Raw genomic sequence first — 11,564 nt, forward strand, 5'->3', positions numbered from 1 at the left:
AGGGTGTATCAGCCGGATCCTTCTTATATACTATCCCGTAAGAAATTTGAAATTAATGAGGGGGTGTCTTATGAAGAAGAACCTGTGCAAATCTTAGATCATCAAGTTATAAGGTTGAGAACGAAAGATGTAGTTTTGTTCAAGGTCCTGTGGATTAATCATAATTCTAAAGAAGCAACTACGAGGTGGGGAAGGATATAAAGAAACAATATCCTCACTTATTCCCTATTTTGGGTATGTGTTAAACCTTTGGTGCAGCAAGTCTAAAGTTACACTATCCAAACTCATGACGCATAAGTTTGCTTAGTCCAACAAGCCTTACGAATTGTCCCTTGAGTTACATACGTCATATCGAGTCCAGAAACACACATACCATTTGAATTTGTGATCCATCTTATATAGCACTTCACTTTGCTCCTTTCCGATGGGGGATTTTCCTAAGTGTCATATGCACCCGTTTTTAAGAAGCTTTCCAACTTAGAACCCAATCAGTCCTTCTTCTTGACCTGCCCTCATCTGCATGCCCGTGTCATGTGAGATTTTTGTTTGCATACTCTTTATACTCTCTCTTGGGAATAGGAATATGGGAAAGAGATGTTACCAAAGTGTCACTCATGAGGTGCATCCCATCGATTACTGACATGCACAGATCTATTCAACCAAGCTGCAATAGTCACATGGCGAAACATTGACATACTAAAAGCCACCTAACTCTTCAGACATCTTATAAGAACACCAATCTGCTGTTTATATACTACACAAGTTAAAAGTGAAGCAAAAATGAACATTTAATGCAAGCCATTTATTATTTCATCTTCAAGTCTATAACCTCCAGTGTATATGTACATTTATCACCTACGTCTCATTCCAAAAACTCGGTTGTGCCAAACTGAATGGAGTATCATGTGAAAAACATCATATTTAGAAGGCTTAAAGTGCCAGAGAAAATGCTGTTGCACCTGCTTAACTCTCCCATGCATCTGCTTATATTTCTTATCCGAAATGGACAAAAGTATGTTTTTCAAATTTGGGATGTCCTTCTCCTGGACAAATACAGCAAAAGATTCCCAGTTTAGAGTCTCAAAGAGCGGGGGGACATAGTTATCGGATAAAATTACGGGGATACACCCATAGTAAATGGCTTCTACCACTCTAGGAGAGTTTACTTGAGAACCTCTTGCACATATGCAGTATTTGCTGCTCTTCATGTACCGTAAATAGCTTGCCTTAGTTATTTCACCATAAATCCTCATGTCAGGATCTCTGTTTTCCCAGTGCTTCAGTAGTATGGGGCGGAGATAACCATGCATATGTCCAGCAAAGAAAGCAAGGGTACGCCGTTTGAAAACTGGCTTTCCTCCAAGTTCAGCAAGAGGGTTCGTCCTCAAGCGAATGTTCGGTTGTGGTAGAGACACATCTTTACCAAACTGGAAGCCACCTCTCAGGTCAGCATTGCATAAAGATCTTATGCAATTACTCATAATTTCATTCGTCGCTGCAGGGGACTGAGGATGAAAATCAGTTTATGCTATAGCACTCAAGAAGCATATTTCAGAATAGGTAAGTCATGTGTAGCTGCTACTATAGAAACTCTATTCCATTCTATTATTCCTGAACTTGATGTTAATAAACATGACATTTTTTGCATTGATAGAGATTCCAAAATAAGCAAACTAAGAATATATTCAAGAAGAATGAGATGCTGCTCTAAATATTAATTCAGGATTTTAGATCACACGAAAGAATAGGAGACATACCCAGTCATGGCAGGCAACAATAAAATGGTCAGCACCATCCGTTCTATTCCAGAAAGGATACTTTTGCGCCATCATATCAACATAGTTACTTAAAAATTGGATTATATTTGTACGGTTGTGAGAATCAGGCACGTACAATGTCATCTTTAGTAATCGGAAACTAATAGGCATATAAAATAGGTGAGCTTTTTGGGGATTTTTAGTGACAAATCCTTTGTTTTCTTGAAGAAGCTTTATGAACCAGCCCTCTGAAGCATATATTCCATCCATAGGTCCAGAATGGAATATGAGTCTTTCCCCTTCAGAATAGATGTAAACCTTGAGAGTCTTCTCCATCAAGTCATAACTCCTGCATTTGGTATACATTTCATAGCTGAATAGCTTCAGTCATTGATACTTAATTTGTTATGTTTCTTTCCTTCTATTTCTCATTTCCATTTTATTTTTCGTGGGCATCCTAAAAAGAAAGTAAATGTATCCAAACTTTTGTTAATTTGAAACTCTGAGACAATCACCTCCAAGACAACAAATAAAAACAGATAAAAGAGGCAGGTTAAAGGAGATGGATAATCTCAATGAATCACAAATTCTACAGGAAGTTGCACATCATATAGTAGATTGATCGATACGATGATTGGAATGAAAGATCATATGCAGGTAAATTGTCTCAATACACACAAATGGTTTCGATGGATAGAGAAAAAGGAAAAAGTGATACTTTAAAATTTATATATGGTTGACAGGATAAGAAGTAACTTATAGGATTATTATTACCTCATTAATACCTCAAAACCTAGTAACATTAGTCAAGAAGTTCCAAAATCTTCTTCACCACTGTGTCATCCTTGGCTCGATATAATACTAATAGGCTAATCAACTCTTAGAAGGGCATGAAGCAAATAGAAGGTCCGAGCTCTTAAAAGATAAATCAAACTATCAATCCTGATAATTTACAGGTTAATACCTTGACTACAATACTTCCATTGAGATTATACAATACAGGTTATTCAATTGGTGAGAAGAGGAATCTATTCCAATAGTTTCATTGCATAAAGCTTGCACTTTTATGATGTAACGCAGAAAGATAACTGTTTTCAATAGTGTGCATCTTTCAGAAAAGTCATTGGATTACAACACAGTGTTTTGGATAAGCACGAAATATGGAAAGGTGAAATGAATTTAACCACTTCAATATGAACAAAATCCACAACTAAGGTATAGTATGGAGTTGCTAACCTTTTAAACATGGATAGATTTCTAAATAGAGGGGCATATAATCCCGGCTCACTCTGTAAGAGAGGCGCATTCTCGATCAGATCTTTTGCACGTAATAGTTCTTGATCTACAACCGAGGACCATCGTGGTTTCTATGAAAAAGTAAGTTCAATCAGGAAAGAAAGGGATGAGAGAAAGTTCAAAGTTGTATAAACGAACTAACGAAATCATTCCCGTTGATAAAACTAAACTGAAGCCCTGACATACCATTGAACAGAATGAAGTTCGACTTTGTTGCAGCATATAATTCATTTGAGCTATTGATGCCACGCTTTTTCTTGCTCGGTCAGACCTTTCAATCACAGCAGGAATATTCCTCATGCAAGAATGATCTGCTGATTGATTTTGGCTGGACGATGTCAAAGGAGAGATAACCGCTGCCAAAGGTGCAGCGATTGTGATTATAGGACTGTTGTCTATCGTTTCATTTTTTGCCACTCCGTGAGCAATATCGTCTTTATCTGTCTTATCTAGAACTACATTATTTTCAGATGTAACATTAGCTTTTGGCATACCAAATTCAAAACCATGAGCAACCTGCAGCGGAAATTTGTCTTCAATTTCAGTATCTTTATTCGTGGTAATGTTAGAGTCTTTAAAGGTAGCATCACTTGTGTTTGACAGCTCAGTTTTGGCTGTTCCTTCATGAACAACATTTGAGGCAGTAGTGTTTAAAACACTAGCAAACGTCAAGTTTCCCGACACACTAGAATTACCAGATTGAAAGCTACCTAAAAATGCTACTTGACCTTTGCTGGAAGAAAATAATGAGGGCACAACATAAACGTTTGGAAATCCAAAATATTGAATGATCAACACCATAACAAAAAAGGATGCCACTAGCCATAGCAGTCTTTTAGTCTCCAATAAACTCGCATATCGAACTTCAATTCCCATGTTCAAGCAAATCACTCCATTCCCTGGACAATTTTATAACTCCAAATTTAGCATCCAACATAACACTCCTCTTCATTTTTAAGATTCACTCATTCTTGAATGCTATTTCAATCTGTTTGTGTTACTTTTCTTATTTGTCTATTTTTAAAAGAATGTTTCTTTCCTTATATTTGACGAATAACAAGATTTAAAAAAAAATTGTACAGTCAATACATTTTTTAGTTTAAGACCACTGGAGTCAAAAAGTTGTATTTAGTTTCTTAAATTTGTATCAAATCAAACTAGACAAACAAATTGAAACAAGGGAGTACTTGGTAATTTTGCAGTAGAAGAAGTTTGATTCAAAATTCAATCAGAAATCTGCAGCTATATTTGAATTTTCGTATTACATTAACAGACACTAAACCAACTACAAACCCTTAACAAGTGAGAAAAGAATGGAGGGATTTTGCTATTAGATAGGATAAAGCAATTTAAATTACACTTAAAAAGTATTGATCAAAATCAAGGGAATGATCAAATAAGAAAGGAAAACATAATTGTTGTTTCTTTCTAATTTCTGGCATCAAGTACAGTTGAAGCTTATAGGAGGAGTAAAATATAGACATATATCAAGTACAGTTGAAGCTTATAGGAGGAGTAAAATATAGACATACACATAAAAAGGCCAAATACAATTGGGAGCTAGTGAAGAAGGAAGAGATCTTACAGAATTGATCAGCTTAAGCTTTGGCTACACTTCATTTATCACAAACCAAAATCCAAATATGATATATGTTCCTATTATTGGTGTTGTCAATTAGGAGATGATTTGACTATTTTAACATTATTATAATCTCTTTTATTTGAATTCTTAATAATTGGGCTATTTATAATTTTCAAGAATAATTATTACTAACAATAACATGAGAAAAATAATTAATTTTTAAAATAATAAATAATGTGAGATTGTTGGAAAAAGTAGTCAAAATTGAATGTCCATGGGATCCATTTTCACTGTATTAAATACTATTTTTACTGTAGACTCACACGTTTTTACACTGTAGCTCACCATTTTTTTTTATAAAATTTGCCTATAAAAAAGGATTAAATCTGTGAAATGAAACAACAACATAGATACTAAAATTTCTCTCAACTCTCTCTCTTTTTCTTACTATCTCTCCTTCTTATTAATTTGTTAAGTTAGTTTATTTTATAACACATTATCAACACGAGCCTCCATTACTTTGAACTACTTTAAAAAGGTAATAAAAGGGTAAGAATCTTATTTTCTTAAAATATCTAATAACTCTAAACTTGAATTTGTTGTTGTTGATATATCTGGAAAATGTTGTTAGTAAACTGTATTGTAAATATTAAAACAGTAACAATAACTATTGAAAGTAATAAAACACAAAATCTGAAAAATTAATATAAAAACAAAATCGAGCCCACTGAATGCACAATGTGTCCTTAAGGAAATTATTCCCCTCAACGTACCTGAGGTTTTTGGAATTTTTCCTCCCAAGATAGAACGATTAACTCACCAAAATAGAGGTACTGCAAATTCTGGTGACTGCAAACCACTTGAAGGTTGTATATCACACGAGTTTTAGGAAGTGCAGAAAGAAGAAGAAGAAGATGTTATTTCAGAAATTTCGTATGGAATATTTTGAGGATTAACAGATATATATAGACTGTTTACACCTTTTAAGAAAAGGCACCTGTTGGAAAAAGGTTTGCCGGTTGAGAAAATATTTGCAACTTTTCGGACAAGGTTGCAACCTTTCAAAAAATCCATTGGAAAAACGGAGGGAAATATTTTTAAATTAATTCGGGAAAGAAATGGGTCGCGGGTCACAGGTCAGGATTTTGTTTCACTTAATTAATTAAAATTTAAAGGAAATTTGGTCCAAAAAAATTATCAATCAATCATATCAATTGACCAAATCCAAATCCAAATCCAAAGTCGAAGCCGTAGCCATAGCCGAAGCCGAGCGAGCGACGATGACGACGCACGTGAGGAGAGACCCTCTTCTTGATCCTTTAGCAACATGAAGGAGTGCTTCTACTTTTAAGTAGGAGAATTTTCCTTTCCACCACCTATGTTGGACCAAAGCTTATTTAATAAAGTAAGAGAGAACAAATCATTTTTCCATCCACTTCTTTTCCCCTCAATTTTCCATTCAAACTATCAATTAAACCCAGCAATCCCCCCATATGAATGGGAAATGTCTACAAGATAAAGGAATGCACGGATAAGTGTGTAATATACAAGCGAAGATTAATTGCATCTGGATAAGTATGTTTCCCTTTGAACTTTTCATAGTGAACTTATATAGGATATACTCGATCAATCGGTAGATGCGATATCTTTGAACCATCGAACTTTGTTGTATAACTAGACAGCATAAGTCACACAATTAATCATCAACCATCTATGGTTCTCACGGTTGTGCTCATTTCAGCCATGAACTGCCTGGTTTCGTGAATGCATATAGAATGGGCCTTTACCATCATTCCCCTTGAAGCGGCTTATACTTCACATTCACATAGGTGATTTCTAAACGTGTAGTCCTATAGACACACTATCTAGTCATTTTCCGCCAGACTTAGATAATCATTAAAAAACCTTTAATGCTTTATTAACTCATTAAAAAGCCTTAAGGTTTTATCCTTTATTTCTGAACATTGTCATCATCACGAGAATGGGTTGAGTTATTTGACAATGTTGAACCGCCAATCATAACTTTGTTTGATCTCTTTGAACCTAGTTCTTGGGATCTCTAGTCTACTAGGTAGAGTTATCGCTATGATGACTTGTCCTAGGCCTTAACCTCATTCCCCTCGATGATCTTTCAACAGCCTCTCTAGATAGGCCTTTTGTTAGTGGATCCGATACGTTATCTCTTGACTTTACGTAGTCAATAATGATAACACCACTAGAGAGTAGTTGTCTAACAGTATTGTGTCACCGTCGAATGTGACGCAATTTTTCGTTATACATAACGCTTCCTGCCCTCCCTATTTCCGCTTGCCTATCACAATGTATACATATGGGTGCCAAAGGTTTGGGCCAAAATAGAATATCTTCCAAAAAATTTTGGAGCCATTCAGCTTCTTCACCAGCCTTTTCTAAAGCTATAAATTCAGACTCCATTGTAGAGCGGGCGATGCATGTCTATTTTGATAATTTTCAAGACACTGCTCCTCCACCAACGGTGAAAAGATATCCACTTGTGGATTTAACTTCAGCTGATCCGGTGATCCAGTTTGCATCACTATATCCCTTAATTACTGTGGGATATTTATTATAATGCAAAGCATAACTTTGGGTGTGTTTCAAATACCCCAAGACTCATTTCATTGCCATCCAATGAGTTTGATTGGGATTATTCGTGAATCGACTCAACTTGCTAATAGCACATGTTATATCTGATCTTGTACAATTCATAATATACATCAAACTTCTCAAAACTCGTGCATAGTCTAATTGTGAGTCACTTTTACCTTCATTCTTTTGAAGTGCAAAGCTTACATCAATTGGAGTTTTTGCAACATTAAAATTTAAATACTTGAACTTATCAAGAATGATTTCAATATAATGTGACTGTGATAATGCTAGACCTTGTGGAGTTTTATGGATCCTAATTCCTAAGATCAAGTCAGCAACCCCTAAGTCTTTCATGTCAAATTTGCTAGCAAGCATACGCTTCGTAGCATTTACATCGGCAATGTCTTTACTCATTATCAACATGTCATCAACATATAAATAAACAATGACTTTATGATTTGGAGTATTTTTAATGTAAACACATTTGTCACACTTATTAATCTTAAATCCATTTGCCAATATTATTTGGTAAAATTTCGCATGCAATTGTTTAGGTGCTTGTTTAAGTCCATAAAGTGATTTAACAAGTTTGCACACTTTCCTTTCTTTACTTGGAACTACAAAACCCTCAGGTTGTTCCATTTAAATTTCTTCCTCCAATTCTCCATTTAAGAAAGTCGTCTTAACATCCATTTGATGGATTTCAAGACCATATATAGCTGCAAGTGCCACTAACACCCGAATAGATGTTATCCTTATTATCGGTGAGTATGTGTCAAAGTAATCAAGGCCTTCTTTTTGTCTGTAACCTTTGACCACAAGTCTTGCCTTATATTTATCAATAGTGCCATCAGCTTTCATTTTTCTTTTAAAAATCCATTTTGATCCTAAAGGTTTATTTCCAAGAGGAGGATCAACCAATTCCCATGTATGGTTATTCAAAATTGATTGAATCTCACTATTGATTGCCTTTTTCCAAAATGCTGAATCAGAAGAAGACATTGCAACTTTAAATGTTTGAGGCTCATTTTCAAGCAAGAATGTCACAAAATCTGGTCCAAATGAAGTAGATATCCTTTGACATTTTCTATGCCTTGGATCCTTTTCGATTGGTTTACTTTCCTTTGGTTCTTCTCGCGGTCGTTTAGATCTTTCACTTGAGGACTCACATTTAATTTTATATGGATAAATATTTTCAAAGAATTCAGCATTATCTGATTCAATTACCATATTAACATGAATTTCAAGATTGTCCGATTTGTGAACAAAAAATCGACAAGCTTTCCTGTTTGTAGCATAGCCAATAAAAATACAATCCACGGTCTTTGATCCGATTTTTATCCTTTTGGGCAAAGGAACTTGGACCTTTGCTAAACACCCTCACACTTTGAAATATTTTAAGTTGGGTTTTCTTTCTTTCCATAGTTCATATGGAATAGATTGTGTTTTGTTGTGGGGCAATCTGTTGAGTATTCGATTAGTTGTAAAGATAGCTTCCCCCCACAAGTTCTGCGATAAATCGGAACTATTAATAAAGCATTTATCATTTTTTTAATGTTCGATTTTTTTCTGCAATTCCATTTAATTGTGGTGTGTAAGGGGTAGTAGTTTGATGAATAATTTCATATTCTAAACATATCTCTTCAAAAGGATATTCATACTCCACTCTTATCACTTTTAATCATTTTTATCTTTTTATTCAATTGATTTTCCACTTCGTTCTTGTATTGCTTAAATGCATCAATTGCTTCATCCATACTATTAAGCAAATACACATAATAATATCGAGTGCAATCGTCAATAAAGGTTATAAAATACTTCTTCCCACCACGAGTTGGTGTAGACTTCATATCACAATTTTTTGTGTGAATCAATTCTAAGGGACTAGAATTTCTTTCAATAGATTTATAAGGATGCTTAGCATACTTAGATTCAACACATACTTGACATTTTAATTTATTGCAATCAAAGTTAGGCAATATATTTAAGTTAATCAGTTTTCACAAGGTTTTATGATTGACATGTCCTAAACGTAAATGCCATAAATTATTTGACTCAAGTAAGTAAGAAGAAGCTTGAAATTTATTATCATCAACAACCATTACATTTAATTTGAAAAGATCCTCAGTGAGGTAGCCTTTTCCTAGATACATTTCATTCTTACTAACAATTACTTTGTCTGAAACTAGAACACACTTGAATCCATTCTTGATAAAAAGACCAGCAGACACCAAATTATTTTGCATTTCTAGAATATGATAAACTTTGTTCAGCGTCATCACCTTGTCGAATGTCATTTTCAGAAATACTCTTCCATATCCTTCAACCTTAGTAGTTGCAGAATTTTTCATATAGATCGTCGCATTAGGTGTTGCAAGGGAATAAGTAGAAAAGGCGTCTCGGACTGCACACACATGCGAAGTAGCTCCAGAATCAAGCCACCATTCGTTGGGATTACCTAGGTTGCATTTTGATAGCATTGCACATGGATCATCCATACCTTCTTTATTTTCCACCATATTAGCTTGTCCCTTTCTCTTGTCCTTTTTCGGAAGACGGCAATCTGTAACTTTGTGGCCAACTTTCCCATAATTATAACAATTTCCCTTGAACTTTTTCTTGTTCTGCTCCTGATTCTTTCCAAAAGGTTGCTTCCTTTTCTTATTCTTTGGAGAAACATCTTCAACGATGTTCGCTCCCATAATTGTTGAATTTCCACGCGACTTCTTTTCTGTTGTTTTGTTATCTTCCTTAATCTTGAGATGAATCACAAGATCTTCCAACTTTATTTTCTTGCACTTGTGCTTTAGATAATTTTTGAAATCTGTCCACGAAGAAGGCAACTTTTCTATCATCGCAACCACTTGAAATGCTTCATTAACTATTATACCTTCAGCAATAAGGTCATGAAAATTAAGTTGTAGTTCTTGAACTTGGGTTCCAACAGTTTTGCTATCTATCATTTTATAGTCTAGGAACTTAGCAACCACAATTGTTTTCAAGCATGCGTCTTCAGTCTTATACTTCTTCTCAAGTGCATCCCACAATTCTTTAGAAGTTTTCATACCATTGTAGACATTGTACAAATCATCATCCAAAGCACTTAGGATATAGCCCTTGCATAGAAAATTCGCATGTGTCCATGCCTCAATAATCACAATTTTTTCATTGGCTGGCATATCAGCAGCGGACACAGGAGGATCTTCGTTGGTGAACTTCTGCATACCAAGAATGATAAGCTAAAAGAACACCCTTTGCTACCATCTTTTGAAATTGGCTCTAGAAAACTTTCCTAATTTTTCTACTGGTGGCACAGAAGTGGGGCTTGTTGCAGCAACAGTCGCAGAAGTAGTAGAAGTATCACTTGTCATTTCTTTTCACTATCAAAATAGACAAACTGTCTTAATATTTCAAAATATCAAACCTTTTACAAAAACAATGATGAAGTGTTTATACTCTTCAAATCGTTGTACAAATATGAACTTTAATATTTTAACGAAGTTTTTATACTCTTCAAGTCATAATATTTATTCCATACGGGGTAGAAAATCACACAGGTTTTAATCTTCAAAAATAGAATATAGTTTAATCAGAAAAAAAAACAATAATTTCCTTAAGATTGTTAGTAAACTGTATTGTAAATATTAAAACAGTAATAATAACTACTGAAAGTAATAAAACACAAAATCTGAAAAATTAATGTAAGAACAAAATTGAGCCCACTCAATGCACAGTGTGTCCTTAAAGAAATTATTCCCCTCAGCATACTTGAGGTTTTTGGATTTTTTCCTTCCAAGATAGAACGATTTACTCACCAAAATAGAGGTACTGCAAATTCTGGTGACTGCGAACCACTTGAAAGTTGTATGTAACACCCCAGAAATTTTTTCGCAAAGACTCAAACATTTCTTCACGAGTGTGTAGACTCAGAACGGAGGACTTATAATCTTACACATGAGTTAGGATTAATTCATAAGTAATTGAAGTGTGTTAGATGTGCTTAGGGGTCATAAGAGATCTCTAACACCAAGTTGAGTCCAAAGAATCCCAATCGATTAAGTTTTTGGATAAGTTCGTATAAGGGTCAACTTCCAACGACCATATATCATAGAATATAATAAACTGGGTGGACCACGACCTACCAAATTAAAGGTTTTTAAGTCTTCTTTCTAACGCCGCCAAGATTAAAAATTTTGGAGTTCGAAGTCAAAAGTTATGACTATCCTAAGACGGACTAGTACTGTCGGAATTTCATGCCTAGTTTGTGACTGCAGGAAGCCTGGGCTTGGCGCCGCAGTGGCGCGATGCGCCACTATCGCGCC

General features: G+C 34.9%; 1 protein-coding gene across 3 annotated transcripts; it reads right to left on the bottom strand.

Moving 5' to 3' along the window:
- Positions 1-781: 781 nt before the first annotated feature.
- Positions 782-4,710, bottom strand: LOC129889310 (probable glycosyltransferase At5g03795). 3 transcript variants are annotated; one of them, XM_055964564.1, is made up of 5 exons: positions 4,639-4,710; positions 3,240-3,952; positions 2,994-3,124; positions 1,758-2,106; positions 782-1,505 (listed from the first exon to the last, which is right to left on the bottom strand). In XM_055964564.1, exons 2-5 carry the CDS (start codon positions 3,927-3,929, stop codon positions 852-854), a joined length of 1,824 nt encoding a protein of 607 aa, XP_055820539.1. In that variant the 5' UTR covers positions 3,930-3,952; positions 4,639-4,710; the 3' UTR covers positions 782-851. The 3 variants fall into 3 exon arrangements, with proteins under 3 accessions (XP_055820539.1, XP_055820540.1, XP_055820538.1); XM_055964565.1 differs by having other exon boundaries at positions 3,240-3,569; positions 4,639-4,683; XM_055964563.1 differs by lacking the exon at positions 4,639-4,710 and adding an exon at positions 4,586-4,638.
- Between the last annotated feature and the right edge of the window lie 6,854 nt (positions 4,711-11,564).

This window comes from Solanum dulcamara, chromosome 5 (genome assembly GCF_947179165.1).
Source record: "Solanum dulcamara chromosome 5, daSolDulc1.2, whole genome shotgun sequence".
NCBI classification, from domain to species: domain Eukaryota; kingdom Viridiplantae; phylum Streptophyta; class Magnoliopsida; order Solanales; family Solanaceae; genus Solanum; species Solanum dulcamara.

Coding starts and splice junctions, on each gene's coding strand:
- LOC129889310 (XM_055964563.1), bottom strand. Junction 3,125..3,239: donor GAACTTCATTCTGTTCAATG/GTATGTCAGGGC, acceptor ACTTTTTCATAG/AAACCACGATGGTCCTCGGT. Junction 2,107..2,993: donor AATCTATCCATGTTTAAAAG/GTTAGCAACTCC, acceptor TACCAAATGCAG/GAGTTATGACTTGATGGAGA.